The sequence below is a fragment of the Orbicella franksi genome, chromosome 2 (genome assembly GCF_964199315.1).
Source record: "Orbicella franksi chromosome 2, jaOrbFran1.1, whole genome shotgun sequence".
Lineage (NCBI taxonomy): Eukaryota > Metazoa > Cnidaria > Anthozoa > Scleractinia > Merulinidae > Orbicella > Orbicella franksi.
The window spans coordinates 37,538,114-37,564,920 of NC_138146.1; the positions used below are offsets into that span (position 1 = coordinate 37,538,114).

Consider the following 26,807-nt stretch of genomic DNA (forward strand, 5'->3'; position numbering starts at 1 on the left):
TCGTTACCATTAACAATAAAAACTATAACCATTTGTGATTGAAAAGAGGAAGAATGTTGTTGTAAAAGTCAACTGAAACAAGTGTGTCTACTAAATTAATTGCGAAATGTTTTGCATTCCAAAGAGCGCATTTTCGCGAGGATTTGGAGACTTGTCAGTATTATTCATGATTTTTTTTTAAGTCCACTGGCGTAGAAAAAAACTGAGAACTACAACTACCAGCAACAGGTAAAATAAGGGCAGTATTCAGGGGTAATAGTTAATAGTCACGTGTCCGGTGAGGTGTTCAGTGATTGGTCCTTCTGTTCAAGTGGGACAAATTAGAGAACTCGGTTCAACTCCTAACTCCTCTGCCATCCAGGCGCACTCGGCCGTACAGCAAGAACGGCGAACTGCGGATGAGAAATTGCATAGCTAACTTCAGTTTGAAAATTAAATGTTTTAATCGTGAAAATGCGAAATTGTGCTGGTTTTACCTCGTTGCGTGAAGCATTCTAACTTCGATGTATCTACACCAAAGGAAGCCATCTTTCTTATTACACCATGATCACATGCGCCAACTGAAATTAAATCGTGATTTTTCAAACGTTAAAACGTTATTTTAAACTTACATCAATCAGAGCTTAAAGGGAAAAAGTTAGTGCGAAGCAGGAGATAAATAGTCTACCTTTCTGGTGTAGATTTTTTGAATGGGATTGTTCACAGACCTTTCATTTCCTCTTATTAAGATGATCAAGAGTTCAGACAGAATAAAAACCGCACATGCGGGGGGTGAGGAAGGGGGTGGAACTGGAACGAGCAAGAACGTTAGACGGTGCGGCTAGGTAAAGAAAAAGACGCCTCCACGGCGATCGTTCGCGCACGCTCACGTATAACTAAAACAACGAAGCGGTGTCGACACATTGCAAGCAGAAAAACTTACCATCTCGTTTTCGCATTGGTTGATCGTCCCGGACAGGAACTGCCACTAACAATTAATAAAGATAATCATTTAAGAAAATACGCAGCAGAGTCGTGGAGAAAAATGTGACTTGTCAAACTAGACAATGACACCTTTAAAATGTTTTGAGTTTTTTTTTTAAAATATATCCTTTGTCAACCCTGGGATTCAATGACATTTATGACGCAGTCGACGCCAAATTTTACCAGAGTAATTGAAATACTGCATGTGATAATTGCCTTAGAGAACTTAGAGTCCATATATTGATTTAGTCAAACTATGAAAACTATGAAATCTCTCGAAGGTGAAACATCCTAAACGTTCGTTTCAGGTACATTGGATGTTTATATAGAAGGAGGCAGTAATTCATTATTCTCCTTTACACCGATTTCTAGTTGTGTTAATCAGTCTTAGATTTATCACAAAACAAACTATTACTTTCGTCTGCAGCTCACAATATTCTTCTTATTTCTACCGAAAAAGTTTTATTTAAAAAAAATATATTCTTCCAGGAATCATTTGTAGTTTGTGCATTTCTTGCACTGAAAAACTCTCTTTCAGTTGTGAAATTAGGATCAGTTATTTCAAAATTCAAGTCCAATTTAAAATGCGTTTTATTTGATCAAAAACTTCCAGTGGCGAAGTAATCAAGTTAATTCGATTTCCTCCTAGAAGTAAGGTAAATATCTCGGTTCTTAAATACCTTAAAAGAAACTGAATACGGTTAATGTATGTTTAAGTTTTCAGACAAGTTATCCGCACTAATAGCCTATGTAATCAAGGTTTTAGTTTCTTGTCTCATTTGCAAGCAAAACGCTGAAATTGCCCTGGAAGTAATGAATTATTCAAAAGATGACCGAGCAATGACTTGAATTGACTCATTCTTTTTTTATGTGTCATGCAAATCATCAACGTTTTCTGGAATAACTCTAAAACGAAGCTCCTAGTTATAGAACGGGAAAATAAGTCCAAGAACCACGATCCATATATGTTTTGAATTGATAATAATCTACCACAATATTGTAGGCGGTGCAACCCAGAGATATCTTCCAACACTCGCAAGGTTGGATCATGACTGAATATTCTTCCCTCAATCCAAATGCCAGTCGGCGACTCCTTTCTTTGATTCAATTCTCTATCATTTATCAATAGTTCTATCACGATCTTGCGAACTAATTTCTTCTGATCAAATGATCCAATTTGACACCTTTGCTGTCAGAAAAAAAACCGTGCTCTGTCGAAAGTGAAGGCCCTTCCTTATATTCGTTTTTGAGGCAAGTTTTTCGTTTGTATTTGAAGAAGTCACGGCGGAAAAAACAAGCGCATTTAGCTCACACGAATTCAACTTGTTTCAAATTTTGCATTAAGGGATATCTACTATCAAAAAATGTCTCGGATAAAACCCCTAAAAAACTCTCTTCCTTTTTGCCAATCTAAAACTGCGGATAGGCGCGCTTCGAAGTCTGTTAGTATCAAATTGGAAAAACAATCTCACAATTGCTTCATAAAACATAGGGTAAACACGAACTGGCATTGTGTGATCGTTACGTTTTCTCTCAATTTTTAGCTTTTACAACTGCTCTTCTATATGATTCTTTGTAGTTTCCTTCGTAATCGAAAAAGAAAGGAAAACAATTACCTGGATTCAATGTCACCCTACGTTGTTTTTTCCATTTTCTCATTATAAGAGGTAGATTGTATCGTTATTTTAGGATTCTAAAGGTAAACAAAGATTGAATGAAATTGCAACTCACAGCATAATGATGCGAGAGTGAGAAGTAGAGCAAGCTGCTTGAAGGCCATTTCTTATAAGATACTGCTGGTAGAGTGGTGAATGTTTCACTCCCTCGGATCAGTTCAACGTTGAAAGTATCGATTTCTCCGCTCGCGTTAACACTAGTTGTTCTTGGTTAAATTGATCTTTATTTTATACTGTTCTGAAGCCGTCAGTAGCACCTGCGGGTCTTAGCTGAATGTCATTCATAACACATTTAATTAGGCAACCGTTACATTAAGATATTTAGTTGGCCACAAAAGATACTTCGGTCAATTTCCACAAACTTACACCGTCTTAAAAGCCTGTAGAATTCTGTGAAATAAACTAGTGTGTCACTCATTGATTTTGCGTGTAGCAAACGCGTCAGTATAATTGCATTTTGTTTCGCGGAGGCGGTAAGTGACATATCAACTCAGAACATAATCCCTAGATTACCCTGTTCTGGTCGGGTAACAAGATACCCCAAGCGTATTAAGATAGTTTTTCGAAAATAAAAAGCTTCCCACTTCGATATGTGTCTGATCGCTAGATTATTTAATGGTGAAATCAGGACAGAACATTATAAAAACATAAGACAAAGTGCTTGCAAAATTGAAACTGGAATTCGCCAACCCATTTCAATCGCTCAAGTGCGGTTTTAAAGGATTTTATGGAAATGTACCCAGGCTATACAAAAACAGGATATGTGGGCAAAGACTGTTAGAAATCTTGAGTATCTCTTCCAAATTACAATGAAAACATTTCATATTTTGATGGCATTGCTTAATGAAACTTAACGTCTTTTTCAATGAAATGCAGGGACCGGAAGATTTTGAAGGATTAGCTGTCATCGAAAAACATATGTTTTCTCGTTTCGATACTTTGAAACCGACAAAGATTTTGTGAATGGAGAAATTACAAGGGCTTTTGTTCTTCCCACTAATCAAACAAAATGAAATTTTCCTTTGTATTTTAATTCTTCTTCAGCTCCGGTTTTCGTTAAGAATAAACTCCCGCTAGCCTGAGAATTCTGCGGTTTATTAAGGAGAAAACGTTTTTGTAAATTATATTTCACTCCATTAGATTAAAAAGGATAAATTTCCCCTCAATTTGCAAGTAAGACCGATTAACTGAATTGAGTTTGCAACATTATTTAAGTCCACACGTTCTGTGAAATCTGATTCTAATAACAAATATAATTGCAAGTAGTTATCTTTGGTCGCTTTCAAGCAATAAGCTTGCATCTCGAAAATGCTCGACAAAAAATTTTCCAAGTGGTTTCCTTTTGTTTTTCAAAACTAAACATTGCCAAGCATTTGAAAACGAGAAATCACAAGGAATCCTATTTACCTGTTCGTCTTGAAATTTCGACGTAAATAATTTGCAGTCTGATTGAGTTTCTATCCTTTTTATCTAAACATTGTTCACCTCAGTCTAAGATCAACTCTGAAATATGTTATTTTTCAAATAATGTATACGACAAGATACCATAGAAAACGTCGGCATCGTGAACAATTTGAGGACTATACATTGTATAGCCTTTGTGACTAATTTCAATTCAGTCCACTATTTTATTGAATGCATTAGTGAATTTTTAGTATTCGTTGCTTATTAGCTAGACGGTTAGTGATCAATGTCTTTCTTGATTTGTCTACAATGAATATTTCACATCGTTTTAGATTATACTTGGAATGATTTATTTATTAGGCGATGCTATTTGCATGTCGGATCCTAACAGGAGCCATAATCGAGGACGGAGACCGTAAGCAGGGCGGAAAAAGGCCGGGTACATATAAGCGCCCTGTCGTAAGTCTTGGGACCCGCGCGCACCCATGATATGGGACAATGTTTCTATTTTTAGAACAAATTGCGCCATCCTGACGTCATATATCCGCGCGGATACACGCACATGTCGGGGGCTCTCACGTGGATGTTGTTACCTCGCGTGATCAAATGGTGAGAGTTGCGAGATTCTCTTGCAGATTTTTCACAGCGATGGCAGGGAATAAGGCAGGGAATAAGAACCAGGGCTCTTATATGTAGTTTTATGCTCTGAGCTAATGAAAAAGGTGAGATTTTCAGGGTCGAAGACATGACTTCGATTTCGCGCTGTGAATGAATGCTCGCGCTAGTTGTACGCGTAAGCTTTAGCGCTTGTTCTATAAAGAAAGGTTTTGTAAAAGCCCCGGCCAAACGATCGCAACATGTTGCGTGCGTTTGGCCACCGTGTTGCGATGTGTTGCGACATGTTGGGTGTTGTTGGCTCAAATTTGACCATTTTCAAACTTGAGCCAACAACACCCAACATGTCGCAACACATCGGAACACGGTGGCCAAACGCGCGCAACATTTTGGCCGGGGCTTAAGAAAACCCTTTACTCTGGTATCGAGTTAATTTGTGGGTTTCCCAAACAATGCTTAATCATAACCAAACCCTGTTTTGATAGTGTCTTATTGCTTCTGTTTTTTTGGCGAGTTTGCAAAAGTTTTTGAAAGGAAAATCTGACGCGTACAAGTAGCTCATTTGTATAGTGCAGCGCGTGCACTTTCAAGTCCGAGTCGGTGTTTTCAATTGTCAACAAATCTTGATAAAGATTTCTTTCGCTGTCTTTTGTGCCGAGATGCTGCAATAATTTTCACCAACGCCAAAAGGCTACTAACATCATGAGTGTTTCTTCAACATAGTGAAATTTTACACTACGAAAATAAAATTAAATAGACAAGGAGTTTTGGTAACTCAACTAATCATAAAAATTACAATTTCCTCGATTGTGATTGGTTTAAAAAAAACTCCTATTTTCCACTAATTCACTTGCCAAGTTGTTATCGGACAGTTTGTTATCGGACAGTTCAGTGAGCCAATCACATTCAGAGTTGTAGTTTAAATCAACCAATCACATTCAAAGTTGTAGTTACGCGCGTGTGCGCGCGCTTGCTTTTGTCTTTTTGGCGCATAATGGCGGTAGGAGGCGCGGTGGCCTTAGAATCTTTACATCTTCTTTGTACGTATTTAAATGCAAATTTTCCCTTTCTTTCATAACTTGGCTATTCTTCTTTTCTCGGAAATTTTAATTTTTATGATTAATTGGTAATAAGACTTCGTGTCGTCCAATTCGGTCTGTAATCGTACTCGTGATAAACAAATCGGACTCCCGCTACGCGGTCGTCCGATTTTGTTATCACTCTTATGATAACCGACCGAATTGGACTCCACTCAGTCCTGTTACCATTACTAACAAAATCGAAATCTTTATTCGAGTACCGTGACTATTCGAGTTGATTAAAGAAAGCTGATTATTTCTGCTGTATTCACATATTTTCAGCTAAGCTTTTAATATGTTCTTAAACATTTATCAACCTTAAACATACTTAAAAACTAGAGATACATGAGTTCGATGTACGTTTTCACTCGAAAGTGGGGAAGTCCAATTTGTCATGTTTTACTGACTGTACAAACCAGTCATCGGCGGGCGCTCTTATTCATCGACAACAATCAATTTATTGGATTTTTACACAAACAAAACTGAGCAGCATCTACAGACATAAACTTCATTGTCACTTATTGGGCCTTAATAAAACATAAAGCGTTGCTTACGACTCAGGCGAATTTCAAACTTGCAATTATTTTTTTTACTGTTCGGTCGAGATGGACTCCGGCGAAATCGTCGCAAGCGTGTGGCAAGAGGAGGGAAACTTTGAAGTCCTGAAACGCTGCTATATCCAAATATATCTAACTAGTTTTTTGCTGTGTTTTTGAAAAGCTGTTTATCTTCAACATATATGAAACTTAGAGTGGAGTAGTGTGGAGCCCTTGTAAAAGAAGCTGCAGAACACAACTTGTTCAGTGATAAATAAAGCGGCACATAACTAAATTTGAGTCTGTCTCACTTCACTCAAACTGGAGCAGCTTACGACGAAAACGCTGAAGCAAAATTCCAACAGACATGAAAGTATTGAGTCGTGGGCCAAAAGCATCAAACATTTCGGGAATTTCGGACCACATTTCCCCGCGCTACATCCGCAAAAATCCTCGCGGCATGTACGCGCGTGTGCCGCACGGGATGGCGCAATTTGTTCTAAAAATAGAAAATTGTCCCATATCATAGGAACAGCCCCAATACTAGAAATGGTGCGCGCTTACGGTCTCCGTCCCCGATTATGGCTCCTGATCCTAAGTTGTGTTATAACAAGAGAAAATGGCGAAAGAAAACAGCTATTCAGTGAGATAATTAAAACAAAGAGCAATAAAGTTTGAATCGACAGCGTCGCTTCTGTGAAATCCTCGAGGATCAATGATCGCTCGGGAGTCGAGGGCACTTTCTCCGGTGTGTCCGCCATCTTGGATTGAAGCCTTGATTAATTGAAACACCGTGGGTACGAGGGCTTTACTGTAGATGCATGGGTGGTCCAAATCTTTGTCACAGTCACAAGTGATATGAGACCTTTCCCGCCTTCCAATAAACAGTGGCACCGAATCGAGGCCTGGGTGGACAAAAATACAGCAAATGTATGAAAATGTCCACCCCAACCTCGCTCTGGTGCTATTGTTCGTATACACTGAAGTGGAATTTTTAAGGAGCAGTACATTGCTTCGTATATCAACCATTGGGACGTTCAAAATTTCGCCCGGACATAACCTAGCGTCCGAAAATCAATCAATTTAATTTTAATTTTGACTAAGCGCAAGTCTCTTGCTAAGAATGATCCGTGATTTAGAAAAGATTTAACATCGACTTTCACCTCCAATCCTCATCTTGTCTGTTCAAGCATTCAATTGTATCTTCACAGAACATGGTGAACTGCTTCGATTGATTCAAATATCCGAGTATGATTATTCAGGGTCGACTATTCTCATAAATTTCAGCAGTTAATCCGTTAGAGCCACCATGGTCGAGTACGAGGCGTTTATTTTCGTCTTCAACAGAAATTAATTTCCAAGTTTCACTGTAGGATAAGGATAACTGGATTATTTAGCATTTCCTCGGTTAAATTTCAGATTTTTTCAATAATCCACTAACTTATTTTCCATAGCATTTCCTTGCCAGATTTCGTGAAATTGTATCAAGTGGTTTGTGACAAATCGGTATATTTCCGAGAAAGCGTTAAGCCAGTACAAATGGGTGGATAGAGGCACTGTGAGAGTAACATGTCTTGCTCAGCAACACAACGTAAATACCCCGGCCAGGGGTCGAGCGGAATCCAGCGCGCTAACCATAATGCCCCCGCGGGTACCCCGCGACTCCTGGTGACTTCTTTAAATAATAGGCATTGTAAACTCAAATATATTTAGAAATGCATTAAAGAATATTTAGGCAAAACTTGAGCCGGGTACGTGTCTAACTAACCAGCAATTTTTGCACGAGTTTGCCTAAAATGTTCCAGTCAATAGCAAAGGCATTGCACTGTACAAGATTGGGTCCCTTTCACTGAGTCAGTATTGTACAGTAATCGTCCAGAATTATTCGTTTATTTGCTAGTATTATGACCATGTAGTTATTTAGGCCTTACAGTTTTTTTTTTATGAAGTTTGACTGAAAATCGTCAGAAATTACTAGCAGAAAACGTCCGAAATGCGTCAAGAGATGTCTGAAAGTTCACGAGAAAAGTCCGAAAATTTCCGAAAGGTGACAACAACCGTTACTACAAGTCCCACAAGGCTTTAATTAAGATTGCTGCAAGAATTTTTAAGAATTCATTCTTTTTCGCCATGATCACCTCAGTCATGTGATGCACGTCAATTCTGTTGCGTTTCAGCCTCTGCCCCACAACCGTGATTTCTGCATAACGGCCATCCGTCCGTACTCCCTTACATGTGGTTGAGAAATTTCTTGATGAAACGTAATCTCAGGAAGGTGTTTCTTTGGCTTATCTTCCTCGACCGTACATGCACAAACAGTAGCACAGATTGCTAAGTTCTTTGTTCTATTCTGCTTCATAAGGCGCCTCTTAAATTGCCACGACTTTTTCGCATGTTCTTCTCCATTCGCAAGAAAAAGTTTCCCAAAAGATGAGTACAAGTCCAGGAAGAGGTAGAAATACAAAATAAGAACTAGGAAACCAACTTCTGCGTTCATTTCAAGGCAAGCCAACAACACGCGTCAAGTTCAGCCAGTGGCAGTCAGTCAACGGATGTCAATAACAATGAACGCTTTTCTTGTCAAAACATCTCCTTCGCCAATGATTTCATCAAAATAGTTTCTGTTCTTTTACAATTAATAAAGCTGGATGAGCAAGTTGTTGATATCAATGCGGTTTAATATTTACATTGAAAAGCTGCTTGTTTCGAATTTATCGCAAGGGCACCTGCGAGTGTACAAGATTTGCATAAGACAAAAGAATTACACGCTGAAAGGTTTCCCCATTGTTACTAGGGGTGACATTGGTCGATTGTTACAACAAACCGCAGAATTATTGTTAAAAGTTTAATGTTGCTTTGTAAGGAAAGTCGTTTTCTTGATTTTCTTAACAACGGACACCTGTTCGATTGCGTTTAGAGTTGATGAGGTCCCTGAGTCCGTTGTAAACAGCTCATTAGCGCCTGTTATTCCTGTACGTGTCGTATATGAAGACTTTCTAAAACAGCACTAATGACAGATTTTAAACAATTATTGGATGAATTTTTGGGATATCCAGAATAATCAAGGTCGAGGCAGGGGTTATCGGCTGAAGCCGAAGGCTGAGGTTAATAACCCTTACCGAGACCTTGATTATTCTGGAAATCACAAAAACCGAATCTAATAATTGTTTTATTGTACATTGAACGAAAAAAAATAAGGCAGTCATGTTTTTGCTTCTTCACTGACGGCAAGCAACAAAAAGCGCGCGAACTTGACATGATTACCCTTAGAAATCATGCACTGCGGTCATACAAGACATTATTACCCGTGACCTTGAGTGTCCTTGACATGATTATTGTAATTGTATAATCTGCAGCTAGATGACGTCACAGGCGCTTATTTCGAAAATTCACTGTACGCTTTCGGCCAATCAGAAAAGAGATAGTGAGTTCAATGTATAATAAAGTATGTTGGTAGACGTTTTTGGGCGCTAGCAAAATAATAATTGGGAAATAAAGGAGAGCGAATGTAAGGGAAAGAGAAACGGATATGGTGAGCTTCGGAGACTGACTGAATGACGAAGCAAAACAAAATCAGACAAACAACAAGAACAACAAAAAACCTCGCCTACCCAAAGTTACCATCATTAATAGTGCTTAGCCATAAATGATTCTTTAACTGGCAGGCGCAATGGCCTAATGGTAATTGAGCGGTATGTTATTGGGTAAGACACTTGACTCATTCAGTGCCTCTCTTCGCTCAGGTGTATAAATTTAATATTGGGAGCTAATCCTGCAATGGACTAGCATCCCTTCCATTAGGAAGTAGAGATACTCCTGGTCACTTCATTCAACGAATGGTTGATGGCCCACTAGGCTCAAACGCAGACTTTATCCATAGTCTAATATTAACGTTTTAAACCTGTAACTGTGGTGGACAGATTTTGCTCAGCAAAGGAGGAGATTGTAGTTCAGGCGGCCATTGGACATTTTGTTTTGGTTTCCCAGTTCGAGTAGTCTGTTTGATAAAACAGACTTCGTTGACGAAGGCCCTGTTACGAACCATTGAACGCCATCAAACTGTTGACGCGCCACTAACAACAGGAATGCCCTGGGGCCGAAGATGTCTTTACTGTTCTCTTCGAGGAAAATTAATTGTTTTGGAACGAGACTGAGACAGGTCTAAGCGGACAAGACGAATTCAAAGACTGAGTTTCGAGCATTTGCTCGTAGTAGCATCGTGGGACATGGTTTGTTTACGCAAACCAGTTAAGGCAACAAAATCATTTCAATTGACTTTATTATTCCTCAATCAGATCAACTATTATTACTACACTACTCGCTACAGTGAAATGCGAATACCTTTACATGTGAAACCAAATGAACCCCGTAGTAGTTCCACTAGTTCCTTGTATCCGATTTTGGCAACAAACATAACAAATATCTTTAGTTTTAGAAAAAAAACAACTTCATCCTCTAGAGACCGAGAACAACAAGAAATAAATGCTAGAGGTATGACATCCAAGAAGCACGCAAATCACTGCAGGAACTAGCGATTAATTTGTTATGGTATTACGACTTTATTCACTTCACTTCATTTGGTGACTTTCTTCTGCGATAGATTGATCTTGTCCCCTAAACTGAGTGCCATTCCCTGCAAATAAACACACACAAAAGCGCCGAAATAATTATTATGGCTTATGTGAAGTTGCTAAAAAGCGCATGAAATTTCCCGAGACTTCTGCCCCTAGACAGGAAATAGGAAATTAAACTTACTGCAACAAAGAAAATCTTTCCACTCTCTATGCATAATGGATACTACACTGCGAACACACTTTTTAACATACAACAAATTACCACCTCATTTACAACCGAAACATTTTCTCATTGGTTAATCAGGTGGCTTTCACGCACTTTAAATTAGGCAAGTTTTCAATTGGCATTTAAAAACAACACACTTTCTTATTGGATACAGTCGCCTTAACTCGCTGCTGGTCGGTTTAAGAAAACGCAGAAACACAAGAAAGCAAGTTCCGGAAATAATGTCGATTTCACTGTTTAATCAAAATTCCTACATAAGTAATGGTAATTGGACCGAGTGAAGTACACTTCAGGGAGTAATTTTAAAATTGGACGAGCGCCGAGCGCGAAACCGATTGGAAATAACGAGCGCGATTTCTCCCTGAATTGTACAACAAGAGGTCCAATTACTAATCAATCGTATCAATAACAAAATTTCGAGATTAAAAAAATTGTTTTGAGAACTTTTGCGCGAAAAAGTCAGTAGTGTCTTCCATAAGTTGTAAAAACTGCAGGAAACATTAAGAAGGAAAGCCATTGAAGCTCACGTAATTGACGTGCGAATGGCGAAGATATCCAATTACAAAAAAGTTGTAATTGGATACCTGTGATTGGACACCTACGTGATCGCGTACCGATTACGTGGCAAATAAGCGCGCGGAGAACCAATCACGATCGAGAATTTTGCTATAGACACGTTCTCCTCTTGTTGACGTCTGAAATCAAGTAGTCACCATGGGGGGTGGGGGTAGTCATGCGAAGCAAACGTCAATTACCTGACTCTTTGCACGGATGCGCACGTGACCAGTGACAGAGGGTCCTGATTGGTCACTGGGTTTCTCGATTGACACGTTAGCCAAGGCATCCTCTCCAAAGATACTGCGGGCGTACAGATTAGCTGCCATGAAACCACACTCGCCGGCCAAAGCCTGAGGAAAAATGAAAAACACACCTTTCAGTGAATCAGTTCAACAAGAAGCCAAACAGATAAACTGGATCGGTTACAAACCTTTTCTGGCGTCAAACACTTCATGTTTGTAGAAGCAATTAAATGATCCAGGTATTCACGGAGGTCGGTGATATTGGTGTTAACAGTCACCTAACAAAGCACAATAGAACAACGATGAAATGATACTACTGAAAATAACGCAATGAATCGACAAGAATAACCTCTGGTGTATGGTGACTCTATTAACTTGTGTTAATGCTGTTATAAAGCCCAAACGGACTTGCAAGTAGTCGCAAGTTGAACTTGCGTAGAGATCGACTTGCGTTGGGTGAACAAACGGACTCGCAAGTTTCCTCGCAAGTACATGCAAGTCGCAAAAAACCCATTTCATGGCTTTCAATGCTGAATTTCATCAGCTAATAGGTTGTTATAACAACGAATAAACGTCACTCAACTTGCGTTGACTTGGGTTGGGTGGCTTAATGGTTAAAAATTTGCGTCAACTTGGGTGCTAATTTGATCTCGACCAATGTGAGCGTAATAAGTCATGCAAGTGCATGAAAGGCCTGGCCAAACAGAGTCGCAAGTAGACCAAGTTTTCAACTTGCTTCTACTTGCGAGACCGTTTGACCAGGTCTTAATGTTGTTGATGATGATGTTTTGCTTCACAATTTGTACAAGGGACTTTGTGCATGTTGCACTAGTTGTCACGCATCGATTGTAAAGCTTAACAATTATAACGAACGGAATAACTTTTGACAATCAAATGAAAGCGTTTATACTGAATGGTGTTTAGTGATTAAGGTGATTTACCTTATTTTCCCATTCAAACTCAGCCCACATTTGCCTGAACTCCGAGTCAGTGCACGAGGCTGGTACAATGTAGTCCATGATGTCGATATGGATGTCATTCAACACAACACAGTTGCGGTCACCTGACCCGCCTGATACGTCATACACTGTGAAACAGAAAAAAAAAATTGACAACTCACTCGATATGACAACAGGTAATGTTCACCGATCATCACATCGCCAGCGCTAATATCCGGACAAAGGGCCACGAGCCGCGAAGAGTTGAACCAACGACCTTCTTCAATAGTGACAACAGTCACAAGTGGCGAAGGAGACAAAATAACAGACTGTTTGTTTCATTGGACTTGCTTACGTTTTACACTCACCTATATTGCCGAAAATGATTCCATTTTCTGTCGATGACACTTTCACATTGGCCTGAAAGATGACAGAGAATATACAAATAGAAATCATTCAGTATGTCACTAAAACCAGAAAACAAAGCTCAGCAGAGAGATATTATTACGACTGAAAGTATCGAAAAAATACTGTGCTGGTTCAATCACTTAAGGCACAACTGTCGCTTAATACACATATTTGTAGTTGTAGAATCACATGGCAGTCCAAGTTATCAGCTGTAGAAGAATACTGACCTTGATGTTAGAGAAGTCGTTTGGTCCCAGCATTATAGGCTGTGGCTTTTCAACAAGTTTAAGGTCTCCTAAGATACGCAAGGTAAAATGCCAGTTAACACTGAGAAAAGCGGAATGCAAGTTGTAGACGCAAATTGTTTTTAAAAACGTGAGATCGCTGAAACATAGAACTTTCACCTCAATGAGGTGTAACAACCAGTTAATGATATCACCGGCCTCACTACTGAAGCAACATGTTTTATTCTCATTAAGCCAGGCAGGGTCAACTTTTTTTCGCCAACAACAGAACTTGTTTCCCAACTGCTTCATATTATTTCGTAATTTTGTTACCAAACTTAAATTGACAAGGTAATTGACCGCCGTTGTACTGTTTAACAACATTAAATTAACCTACAGCTACGCTAGATCAGGCCCATTATACAAACGTTCAACCATGCGCCAAGCTTATTGCAATTAGAGCGCTAAGCGCCATAAGCGGTGCTCTAGGAAATAAACAACCACACCTCCCCAGAGAGAGGTAATGTGCTGTGCGTTCAAGCTGCCGACAGCTTTCAAGAGACTTGCCCTTCCTTAAGGCTAATGGTCAACAAATCAGCTGTCTTACCAAGTGTGGCCAGCTCAAGTGTCACATTCTGCAGAGTATCTGAGGTCTGGTTGACAATCAACAAGTCTAACACGATATCGTACTGATTCACGTTCACATACGCCTCGGCATAGACTGGGTCAGAGAAACCTGTCAGCTGCGCCACCTGTAAAATAGCACGCATATCAGCATCTAAATTCTCATTACCAGCTTCTGTACATTTCTATAATTCTAACTGTTTCAGTCAAGTCCTTCATGCTCGTCACCAGTTCACTTGCTAGTGTCGCATCCGGCAAGGTAAAAAGGGGATGCCAGGAAAACAGTAGGAATAACCTAAACACAAACCCTAGGGGTTTAAACACAAACACAAGGGATTTAAACACAAACCCCAGGGGTTTAGGATGAAGGATCAGGTAGCAACTGACATATTTGGGGAGGAAACAACAGAACATCTTGAAGGGTTATTGCTATCCGAAAAGCTATAATGCGCGTTCAATTTTTTGTACTACGTACCTTGTTGAGTTTGGACCCAACCAGTTCATCTTCCTTCTTTCCAGCAGCACCAACCGCTTGAGACAAAGCTAACGCGAACTGATCCTGTAAATTAACAAAACCACAAAATGAATTCTTGAACAAAGCCCTTCATAAGAGCCGATCACAATGGAAAAGGAGACAAAACCAAAAGACGCCCACAAGAAGGGAAACAATACTCAAAGTGTATTTTGATTATTATCACCTCGGTAATTCCCGAATCAGACTTTGCCAACAGCTGCATGAACGGAATGGGATCATCCACTTGGATTGCCAGCGCCTTCTCTATATCAGCCTGTGAAGAAAATAACAAGCCTAGATTGACTTCAAATGGAAAACAAAACTCCTTCCCATTTCATGAACAAAAAAAAAAAAAAAGAAAAAAAAAAAAATGACAGGTTCTGGAAGTTCACTAATTTAAAGTCTGGGCCAAACAAAAACAAAGAGCTGACATGAGTTTATAAACTTTCGCGCACTCTCGACGTCGTTCGTGAGCTCTCGTTGAATTTGAATCGACTTTTTATTCAGAGTTGTCAACAGTTTTTCTCTGGTTCGGCCCACGCTCACGAGTGAAGGTAACATAGATAAGACGTACCTTGTTCATTTTCTCTTCCTCTCCCCTCTTGTTGGCGTCCAGCATGGAAGACAAGGAATTGCGACACTCCACAGTGAAGATGTTCTTCATGAGGGGAACACGCTCTGCCACAACACGTACACACAGTGAGATGCGATCCACATCATCATCTGTAATAATCTGCAAAAAAAAAAAAAAACCCAGCAACATTGGATACAGCGCTTCGTTTTTTTTGCACAAGGTCAGAGTGGAGGGCTTCAGGCCCTCCGACCATCTCTAAAGCACACACCTTCTTGGGTAGTCCGGACTTTCCGAGGTGCAAGATACTGGCCATGATGAGCATGCAGTTTGCACAAAACACCTGCAAGAATAAAAACAGGTAAAAAGGATAATAGAGTGAAATCAAACTGCAACATTTCACTGCTCTGACAAATGAGTGAAACCAAACCAGCTGCAGCCCGAATGAAGATACATGTACATGGACAATGTCGGTTAATGACAAGAAACAGGAAAAGTTGATGTAATGCTATCATAAACATACATTTTGTTTCTCCTTGTCTTCCTCCATGTCCAGATAACGCAAGGCAAGTTTGGCTAGTGTACAAGCAATGGCAGCTCCGACAAAGAATTCACCATCCAACAGATACTGGCGTAAAGGAGGCCTGTTGGACAACACACGACAAACAATTATACATCATCTAAATAAAATAATGGCATGAGCAGTCCAGAGATATAAACTGCACACTTTTTTGCTAACTGAGTACGCAGGTAAGAAATTAAAACTGACTTACTAGGGAAGAAAGCTACCTTTCACAAAAGAACAAAAGCAGTCAACAAGTTTACAGCCATCCTACCCGAAAGAAAGAAAAATTGTAGTGATTTTTTTCTAACGGAGAGGGTAGCTTTAACACAGGCTATAAACAGTGGCCACCACTCATACATACTAGAGCGTTTACTTTCACGCACTTCAACGCGAATTCAGCATGCAGTCTAATAATAATAATAAATAAATAATACACCACAATGCGCGCGCCAGAAAAACAAACAAAAAAAAGATAAGGCAGACTTTGGTTTGACAGTTCACTGAGCGGTGCTGTACATTTGTATTCACCAGGATCTTACAACTGAAACAAATTGATGCACAAAAATTGATGTAACCTCTTTTCGTCATCCTTCTTCACCAGAGACGTGATCCCTGGGGTACTGAGGGCGCTCTGAGTGGCGTATGTCCCATCAGCTGTCACTAGACGCTGCCCTCCTGAACTTTGTGACGGAGTCTGCTCTGAACCTAAACAAAACAAAATTGCATACATGCAAAACTTGCCCAAACCTGAAGTCTAAGAATTCAAAATTGTAGATGGTAAACAAACCTACTGACAGTTCAATCTACATGTAGGTGGCAAAAGTCAATTAAATGTCTTTAAATAATAAAATTACAATATTTAGGGGGGAGGCCACATCAGCCTTAGCTGGTTTTCATGCAGGTCCTCCATCCTAGTCGACTTGGAATTTGGAGATGATGGTTTTTGTGCAGAGAGAAAAACTGGAGAATCCTGAGAAAAACCCTCGGAGCAAGGCAAGAATCAAGAACAACCCAGGCCAGACTCAAACTTGGGCAACATTGGTGGGAGGCGAGAGCTCTCACTACTGCGCCATCCCTACTATTAGATAATGCATGCAAATGCGTTACCCCACTAACTGTTACATGTTACCTTCAGGAACATCTCCTGCTGCTCTTCTCATTTCATCATCCACCATGGGCACCTAAAAAAACAGACATTCACAAATGTTTGTCACTTGTTCATGAGTCTAGCATGTGTTGATCAGATTCTACAATTCATAGTGAAAAAACAACTTTAAAGTCTCCCTGGCTGTTATCGTTGGACACCAGAGAGCTCATGCAAGCAAACCACAATGACCACGAGAGTGTCACCAAACAAAAGGTTAAATGACAAGAATAGTGCCTATGCACGTGCACTAGGTGTCCTGCGGGGCATGATAAGGAATGAGAGCCATGCATTATAAATCTTTGTGCATTTCTCAACTGTTCTCTGCAAAACAACATTGTAAAAGGGCTAAATTCTGGGTATTTTGGAGAACACGAACCAGGATGGCTAAATCTTTGGTATTTCCAATTCAAATTGAATGCAAGCATTACATACAATGTATTTTGCTTGAGCAAGATTTAGACTGACAGACGCACTGAACAGATCCAGCAAACTACCAAATACGACGTTAAAAGGAAAATTCAGTTTTTACAAGGCATCGTCCTAGCCATCACCATCCGTTGATAATAATATTGCTTAAGCTCCTACTACAGAGATAGACCACAAATATATCAAGTGATTAGGATCTTACATCTCCTAAACCCTTCTTGATCTCCTCTGTTACATCCAAGATGTCCTGCTTGCTGTTGGCATATTCTCCCATGATCCACAAGGCATGACGGTGAATCCTGTGATAGACACACAACAGAAGGTTTGAAAGAGCAAAACACTGTACTGAGATATTCAAATGTAAAACAAATATCACCTTTCAGGCTTTAGTGTCTCTTACATGAAAACAAGCCAGAGTGAAGATATTATAGAGCCTACTTCGTGTGAAAAAAGCACAAAACAAGCAAACAAAGCAACAACTGACTCAAACATGCTGCGAGGAGGTTTTGCATTCTGCCCGTAAACTTGAACCTAACTTGTTTAGCATTCCAACACAACGTACATGTAACCATCTTGGTTGAAATACCTCCCTCATCCAAGTAGTTTCATTTGTCAAGCATTCAGACAGAAGTGTAATACATGGAATATTTCAATGGCAGAGCCTGGTTACTCACTTGACAGTCTTGATAGAGTGGAAATTTTCCAACAACTTCTCCATGATAACAGGCTTCAACTGCTCAAAGCGCTGCACTGCCTCACGCACAAACACCAACACATCAAATGCTGCCTGTTCATTACTGTCACCCAAGAATTCCATCAGCTACACAGAGAAGAAAACTTATTTCAATTTTATTTTTAAAACTGTTTATCTTATGTTCTGCTTAAGAATAATGCAAGGTACTGTGGCAAACAATAAAATGATCTTACCAGTGGAACAATAGATACAGCAACATCAGGAAACTTGACACTGCATGTGTGTAGGGTTCGGACAAGCATCTATTGAGAGAATATGATAACCATGTAGTTAACAAGGTCTTGTACATGTCCAGTGGTGTGATGAGAACTGACGACGATGAGTAGTCCACAGATAACTAAACAATTACATGTCAGTCGTTTGTTTAGTGGTCCTGAAAGCTACATCTGTGGTAGAACTCTTTGAGAGCAAGCTCTCCTTCTACAAAGTTACACAATAACTTGTATTTTGTGTAGATTATCATGCATGTACATACCTGTCTGTATCCACCAATTTCCTCCTGCTCACTGTCATTGTGGGTTTTAGTTACTTCTTTCTTCAATACAGCTACAACCTGAAAGTTTATTTCACGTTACTTAGTACATGTAGCCTGAAAAGAAGATGCACGTTTAAGACAGGCTCATAAGCATGAGGTGCTTTGGCTATATTCAAATTTCTTGGGTCAGGTTTGTATTGTAATCCACACTTTGATTGTTTTTACAGATGAAGGTCTCTTGTATACCTCATGAATGTTCCGTGAAGTAACCAGATCAAGCACCAGTTGCAAGGTCTTCTTGCGCACTTCAAGGTCAGGAGACGAAAGGACACGGAGAATATCCATCACCAATTCCTATGTCAAACAAAAACAAAATAAGCCACAAGTTTACTATCGTAACAACTGTGACAGAATTCATACAGTGCGCACTTTTTGGTCACAAAAATTTAAGGACTTATCGTAGCATCCCATTTTTCAACGATGCATTATTACTACAAAGTCTGTGCATTTAACACTATTAATATCACAACAATTTTGGAACTTTCAAATACCAAATTCATCATATTTTGTATTCCGTATTGAAAGACTTTCCCTGTATCTCATAAAACATATCATAATTGAAAAACCAGACTGCTGAACAGACTCTGCAAGAATTATTTTCTTGATTGAAAATAAATTCAGACTGCACTAACCCTGAGAACTTTCTCATGACTTGGGTTGTCCTTTAGAGTGATCAACCTGTCCAATACAATCAGCTTCACATTGTTGTCACTCTCTTTAACAATCAACTCAATGTAACATGATGCTGCAGACTGTGGAAAAAAAGACAAACAATAGAATTATTAGACTATACAGCGAACATGAACAAGATCTGTACCCTGAAGATGACCTAGTGTTCAAAATGTTCGCTGTTTTTTACTTTTTAACATTTCAGAGGAGAAGGTCATTCAAGGACACTTACAATTATTTTGCATGATTGTGACAAATTCCATAAAGAGTATGAAGGAGTAAATTTCAAAATGAGAAGATTGTACAATGTATGTGATGTGCTAAAAGATAGATGTTATAATATTAAATACTAGGGGTTTATAATATAATACAGATGTACAGTAGATGAATATTGTTTCTTCATTGTACCATCAAAAGGCCATTAACCTAATTTAGCTAATCAGTTAAATTCTTGCAATTTTCAGTATGATTTACTATTACATGTATGATTACTGTTTTGTTACTGTATCTTTAGTTCCATAAATTTCCCAAGCATGCCTCCCAAAGGAATCACTGATTTTTTTTTCATTGCATTTCTTCTTTCTATCCATAAATTTGCATTAGATATGCTAAGTCCAGCCTACAAGAAACCCATGCTCCACTGAACAGCCCAGTAAGCTAGTGAGCAGACACTGCACATACCTTGACTGCTGTGGGTGCAGATGATAGAGTCACCAATGTACCGGCAGCTTCATAACGAACAGCAGGTGATGATGAATTTAACAAGTTGTAGATGCATCGGATGAAGCGCGACCTCTCAGCTGGGTTGGCATGGCACACCTGAACATAACCCAAGAGCTTAGTCTCAGTTTTGGACTAAATTATTTTGTACTTTACACAGATCTTGGAACACAAGAAGAAGTCATTCAGATTAGCTTTTCACAATATTACAAATTTTTGATTCCAAATTTTGTTTTAAATTCAGATAATAATATTTTCAACAAACCATTATTTTTTTAATAAATTACATATAATATATTTATCTTAATTCTGCCTTTAGTAGCAGTGTTCCAGAAAAGTGGGGAGGTTTCAGGTCAAAAACCCCACAAGGCCAGCTACATGACCCAACAAATTAATAGAAAATTCATAATGATTTGGTGGGAACAGGGGGAATTGACCTGTTGGAATTCCTTATTGACACCCTGGCTTAAAAGCATATCTGGAACCCTGTAATACACAAGTGGCTAAAATAAAACTAGCGGACAGTGCTGCAAAAGAAGTACTTGACTTAAATCGAGAGAAAGGTGTCGCAATCAGTGTGGAACTCTTTGACATTACTTCATCCATGGGGCTGGAAGGTTTAATCAAAGCAACATAATGAATAAAATTCCAGCTCACGAGACATGCTGCACTAAGCTTATGCAACATGGAAATTTGTTTACATGTAGCTCTAAATGTAAATGAAACAAGGGTGAAGGTTCACGACCATTAACATGAAATATCAGTATTAATAAACGAAATAAAACTAGCCTTCATTTTATCTAAAACAAAATGTATAGTACCTTGTAGATGAGCTCAACAATAACCAACTGCAGTATGTCACCAAATGTGTTGACCTGATCTATACAGGTGCTCAGGTATTCCAGTGCTCGTTCCTAAGAAGAAAATTAACATCACAAATAAATACACAGCACTCCTGAGACAAGATACAACAACAAGAAACAGCTGTTACTGTAGAAGAAGGACACATAACAACAGCCTGGATGTGCTCCCCATTTCCACATTAGAGAGGTAATCTAGAGAGGTAATCACAAAAACCTTTTAACAAGAGACATCTGTTATTGTGAAGTAGTATCCTGTTGACGCATGCTAGCTTAAGGTCACTCTTTCCATTCTTTGTCAGTTTGGTTTGAAACCAAAATGTACACTGTATGTAGATCACCCATGTTTTATATTCATGATACAGTGTCTGTACTGCTTTTAGAGGCCTAGAAAGATTTATAGAACATTACCTGGTCAACATGGATGAGCATCATAAAAGCATTCCGTTTACAGGATGCATCTTGCTCTTGTTCAAGAAATGTGTGCACCAGTTCTGGGGCGTCAGGAATAAGGAAATCAAAGTTTCTGGAGAAACAGAAATATTCCTTGATTATATATTAATAGCTTTGAAAATCAAAAATAGAAACTATTAAGTAACACTATTTTGTATAAATCAGATGCAGTTTATAATTATGTACACTATACAAGGGGGTAGGAAGCCTGCATCTATGTACAGTATAAAACATTGATTGTCTCTCACTCATCATAAAATATAAGGTGCTTACCTGTAGATAGTGTAAATTGCCATCACAGCATTCCGCCGCACATATGAGTGGCGATGTTCCAAACAGTTTCTGATGGCTGGCATGAGAGGCTCCAATAACTCAGCTTCCTTTAAAATAAAAGACAAGTAAAACACATTTAATATGAACTTCTCCAGCACTAGAAAGGAACATGTAAAAACTCTAAAACTAAATGTACATGTACCATAAGAGGGTGCAGTACAAGTGCACCTCAAAAGTCGTCTACAAATGAATATACATGTATGTACCTTGAGCTTGCAAAGAAATCTCAAAGTGGATCCCCTGATGTACTCATTGGGATGCTGAAGATCCTAAAATATTGATGGAAGCAAAAATAAAATTATACACATCTTCACATGTAATTGACTTGCCTGCAAGTGCACAACATTGTGACCATTTTACTAACCTGTATCTGCCCATGGAAGTTGGGCAGGAGTTTCAAGGAAATTGAAACATTTGTTGAGCATCTAACTTTTTACTACACAGCAAATTTGACATAAAAGAGCAACTCATAGGACAAACTACGTGTGTAGTGTATATATATGTATGCATGGGCATTAGTAGATTACACATACATCTTGCTTTATTATCAAGACTCTTACCTTCCTGTAAGCGTCACACACCAGAATCATCTCTTGCAGCAGTTTACCATCTTGCCCAGTCTTGGGAACAATTTCCCAGAAAATCAGAAGAAGCTTTTTGATTGTGTGATCATCCAGAGGCATGAGGAACTTGATAATCACCATCAGCAGGGACGGCATTTTTTCTCCATTTAAAATCTGCTGAATCACTCTCTTCAAAGCCTCAGTTTTGATTCGGAGGTCACCCTTTTCTAAAGAAAAACATGGAACATAAGGGTTTTTGGGAGTGATCATTTGCAAGGGAGAAGTCCCAGACCACCATCACAGTAAAAGAAAGCAAGAGAATGCAGTCTGATTGGTGTATCATACATGTACATGTAGGTCAGTAACTGTCAATCTACTGCATTGATGGATTCGCTTCAATTGTTAATTTCAGAACTACATGTATAATGCATGAAAAGCTGCATGTGTGCACCAAGGACCCACTATAAATTAACACAATGCAGCTCAGTAACCAATCAGATAATAACCCGATAAGTTATAAAACTGCTATCAATATGGGCCCTGTAATTTATTGTGTTTCATAGTTCATCTAAGTAGTGTGATTCTCTAGGTCAGGGGAAATGTAGCTGTAAAAAAACTGTAGTTGGCAACTCAGATTTTGGCAACCTGAGCAGAGTTAATCTTTGTCCATAGAAACTGATGGCCAGGTAAGCCATGATAGTATTCAATGTAAGAATATTCCACAAGTTTGTCAATAGCAATTGGTCAGTTCTAGTAGGTATTGCTTCATCTGTTGTTAGTCATATCGAGTCATTCTTTTGGAAGTCTCTCTGTTGGTTTTGTTTACATCGTTAATAAGTCATTTGTACATGTAGGGCTCCAGTAGTGGTTGATATCTGCTGGGACTGAGTATTTGTTCTAAGTTGGTGTACAAGCTTTCCAGAGTTAGTCTCTGAAAATAATTTCTATTATGGCTTTAGCACTGCGCAAAGTCCCACCGGCTTAAATATTACAATTAATATCTTTAGTTCGAGCTCATACATGTAGAATGACCAAGAAAAATATTTTCCCTTGTGGCCTGATCACCTTATTCAGAAACTATTTCTTTCAGTAACATGTTGTTGGCCTTGATGGATACGTTAATTTTAGTAGAAATGAACAAAATCCATCCCCAGCTATGCAGGCCAGTGGTTTGAAATTAATACCGTGCTTCAGTTCAGTGTGTGTCTTTAAATTTCGCATTATTTATAAGCTTATAATGTTCATTGACCTTGTCTCATTAGCAACTAGTTTTGTCAAAAGTCTTTTAGTGGCTCTATAGTATTTAGTCTCACCAATGTAAGTTTTCAAACACCATATTACATTATGCAAGATTCTTTTCTGAAAAGGTTATCGCTTAACATTAGCCCTGATTATGACATTTTACAACATCTGACAATAAAATGCAAAATTGAAGTTAGTTATACGCTTTATACATCGATTTTCGTGCGGATTTACCAAAAATTATTTATAGCGTAGGATAAACTTACCCAAATCTTCGGCGAGTTTTTGCTCGCTTAGTGCTTCCGAGTCACTACGAACATTTATTAACGTGTAGCAAGGTAATTCTGCCGTAGACATATTGAAGATTGCCAGTTAAGGTTCCAGCAATCCCTTGAAAATAGCTACCGAAAACGACTTTCGGAACAAAGATGGCTCGATGGCTGGCTCAATCTACTGACGTGTCATAGATCAGCGGATTAGATACGAAAATTGCCATATGTGGTATACGAGTCGCTTAGTGTCACAAGTGACTTTTACAAACAGCTGCCCTAATATGTAAGGCGAGCTTATCACATATCTCTGAAGTTACCATAATGGCATAAAACACAAATATACAGCAGGAAGCTTGAAAATCTTTTTTGCCAGCCAACATTCGAAGAAGTTTCAGCAATCTCGTTCCCAGGTCTCTCATCTTCCCGTCCCTGATAACCTCCTGGAGCGGAAAGGGGGGAAGATGAGAGACCCTGGGAACGAGGTTGTTCGGCTGCTTTTTTCGAGGGAGAGGTGGCGGGGGGCGGCGGGAGGGGGGCGAGGGGCGAAGCTAATTTTATTGCGGCATGCCTAGGGATTTATTCTAGGTCAAATGCGTGAAATTTATGTGCCAGGATTTTTTTTTGACGATTTGGGCTGAAGATTTCCTACAGATCAGATTTTAATACTAGACCCACCGACACTTGCCTGGTATCCCGGCTGGTGCCCCTATATGGCGCCGAGGGGAGAAGAAGAGATCATATGTACACTACTCCCGTGGACTACTACATGAGAAAAGCTTGGATAACGCCAAAGGTTCGTTATCTTCAACTACCGGCTTATAAGACGGTAAAAGAAATAGGACCCACGGCCTAACCAACATCCCCTATATACAAAAACTGACACAGTTATTTTTGCGGCGGCACTAGTCAGAAATTTTGAAAAATATTACCTTTAAAGAGGTACCAATATCCTCTTTTGTGGGCGTGGCTTGAATTGTTTCTTTTTTCCCCTAAGGGTCCCTAAGAGATACCAATTATATCACATGTGCGCGCTGGAATCGCGCATGCCGCTACTTCCAAGCTTCCCTTCTTCTGCTCTTACTCCGATTCAGGCTTGACGAGCTGCCACGGATTCCTATATTGGCCCCTCTAGAAACCTCCAGGGACTGAGCACCAGCATTTGACGTAAGGATTTCTGTGACCGTTTGGGTGACAAACGTGATCAGTCAGTAGTTTGACTCAGTTCACCCGGCTAACTCCCATATAGAAAGGATAGAGGTGCTCGTCTTGGTAACTCGATAACACCAATAACACCGATATAAACCCGATATCATCTTTGGTACTGAATCCTGGTTAAGTTCGAACATCGAAAGTAACGAAATATTTCCAAAGGGCTACAAAATTTTCAGAAAAGATCGCCCTGATGACTGCCACGGCGGAGGCGTTTTCCAGGCAGTGAAAAACGATATTATAGTAACACATCGTTCGGACCTGGACACCGACTGTGAAATTATTTGGACCCAATGTCAGCTAGCAAACAAGAAAACAAAATCATTGCTATTTGAATCATATAAAAATAACATCATTGTTTCTGGTGATTTTAATGCCCCTGATATTAGCTGGGATACTGAATATTCAAGTCAATCTCCTGCCTCTGACAGACTGTTAGAAATAATTGATGATCACGATCTGAGCCAACTTGTCAAAGAACCAACTAGAAGGGTCAGGAATACACAAAACATCTTAGATCTAATCCTCTCCAATAATTCCAACATCATTGAAAATATCAGCGTCGTCCCTGGTATTAGTGATCACGACATTGTGTTATTCACTGTGAACACTTCTTGCCGAAGAAAGAAAAATGTCAAACGCAAAATATACATTAGAAAGAAAGCTGACTCCAGTAGCGTTAAAGAAGAACTTACAAATCTATCACTTCATATGGATACACGGGGCTTTAATTCAATCGACGATAAATGGAGCTGTTTCGAAGACAACATCTACCGTATAATGAATTCTTGCATTCCCTCAAAGTAGTCTAGCTCAAGATATAATCTACCATGGTTCAATCATTCTTTGAAACGTCTAGCCAGGCGTAAACAAAGGCTCTACATTAAAGCAAAATCTTCTGGAGATCACAATGATTGGGAGGCATTCCGTGCAGCTAGAAGGCAAATGCATAAAAGGCTTACAGAAGCAAGGAATGCATATATTTCTGATTACCTAGGGGAAGCTATTGAAGAAAAACCTAAGCGATTCTGGTCCTATATTAAACAACTGAATAAAGAAGAGCTGGGGATTGCAGATTTCGAAATAAATGGCTCCATAATCAGCGATAACAAATCAAAGGCTGACTTGTTAAACAATCAATTCTCAAGTGTGTTTACTCAGGAAGACTTACCAAACTTCCCTGATATTGGATACGACTGAATACCAGCTATTGATAGTCTGTCTATCACCATAAATGGAGTTGCAAAACAGTTATCGCTATTGAAGACAAATAAAGCTTTTGGACCTGATGCCATCCCACCGTGGCTTCTAAAAGAATATACAGCTGAGATTGCTCCTATCCTAACTAATATCTTCCAAGATTCTATCGATAGTGGAACCGTACCTAGTAGATGGAAATCGGCAAATGTATGTGGTATCTTTAAAAAAGGGAAAAAGTCTGATCCTTCAAACTAGACCTATATCTCTAACCTGCATAGCATCGAAAATCCTCGAACACATTGTACATAGCCACGTAATGAAACATTTTGAACATTATAACATACTAACAGATCGTCAGGATGGCTTCAGATCAAAAAGATCTACAGAACTTCAACTAATACTCACTATTCATGACATTGCAAGTTCTCTACAACAAAACAAATCTATTCATGCTGCTGTGTTAGATTTTTCTAAAGCCTTCGATAAAGTCCCACACCAACGCTTACTAATGAAGCTGGAGCGTTACGGTATCCATGGTAACCTCGTCCTGGATGGAATCCTTTCTCACTAAGAGGGTTCAAACTGTCATCTGTGAGGGTGCAACATCTACCTCCTCCCCAGTGACTTCGGGTGTACCACAAGGGTCAGTATTAGGCCCGCTGTTGTTCCTAACATACATCAACGATTTGCCAAACGGTCTAACCTCC

The 26,807-nt window shown here is 39.3% G+C and overlaps 1 protein-coding gene, 1 long non-coding RNA gene and 1 pseudogene across 2 annotated transcripts; 1 reads left to right on the top strand and 2 right to left on the bottom strand.

Moving 5' to 3' along the window:
• Window positions 1-306: 306 nt before the first annotated feature.
• Window positions 307-2,850, bottom strand: LOC145479722 (uncharacterized). Its single transcript, XR_014048449.1, has 4 exons — window positions 2,695-2,850; window positions 923-967; window positions 477-560; window positions 307-392 (listed from the first exon to the last, which is right to left on the bottom strand). It is a non-coding gene; the product is annotated as an uncharacterized LOC145479722 (long non-coding RNA).
• Window positions 2,851-10,535: 7,685 nt separating this feature from the next.
• Window positions 10,536-23,874, bottom strand: LOC145479666 (coatomer subunit beta-like). The gene is made up of 27 exons (XM_081458082.1): window positions 23,686-23,874; window positions 22,175-22,404; window positions 21,821-21,883; window positions 21,555-21,661; window positions 21,240-21,354; window positions 20,790-20,882; window positions 19,930-20,067; window positions 19,212-19,331; window positions 18,766-18,873; window positions 18,520-18,597; window positions 18,218-18,286; window positions 17,965-18,110; window positions 17,493-17,589; window positions 16,847-16,898; window positions 16,293-16,422; window positions 15,676-15,796; window positions 15,424-15,495; window positions 15,156-15,314; window positions 14,766-14,855; window positions 14,543-14,626; window positions 14,051-14,195; window positions 13,447-13,514; window positions 13,180-13,231; window positions 12,815-12,960; window positions 12,062-12,151; window positions 11,829-11,981; window positions 10,536-10,906 (listed from the first exon to the last, which is right to left on the bottom strand). Exons 1-27 carry the CDS (start codon window positions 23,774-23,776, stop codon window positions 10,847-10,849), a joined length of 2,877 nt encoding a protein of 958 aa, XP_081314208.1. The 5' UTR covers window positions 23,777-23,874; the 3' UTR covers window positions 10,536-10,846.
• Window positions 23,875-24,430: 556 nt separating this feature from the next.
• On the top strand, window positions 24,431-26,355 carry LOC145473990 (uncharacterized; annotated as a pseudogene).
• Window positions 26,356-26,807: the final 452 nt, after the last annotated feature.

What these genes read in the sequence shown, in the direction of transcription:
- LOC145479666 (XM_081458082.1), bottom strand. Translation starts at nt 23,776, where the DNA reads ATGTCTACGGCAGAATTACCTTGCTACACGTTAATAAATGTTCGTAGT. An exon ending in GCAATTTACACTATCTACAG is followed by an intron (nt 21,355 to 21,554) that starts GTAAGCACCTTA and finishes CTGTTTCTCCAG; the next exon opens with AAACTTTGATTTCCTTATTC. An exon ending in CTGCACCCACAGCAGTCAAG is followed by an intron (nt 19,332 to 19,929) that starts GTATGTGCAGTG and finishes TTTTTTCCACAG; the next exon opens with TCTGCAGCATCATGTTACAT.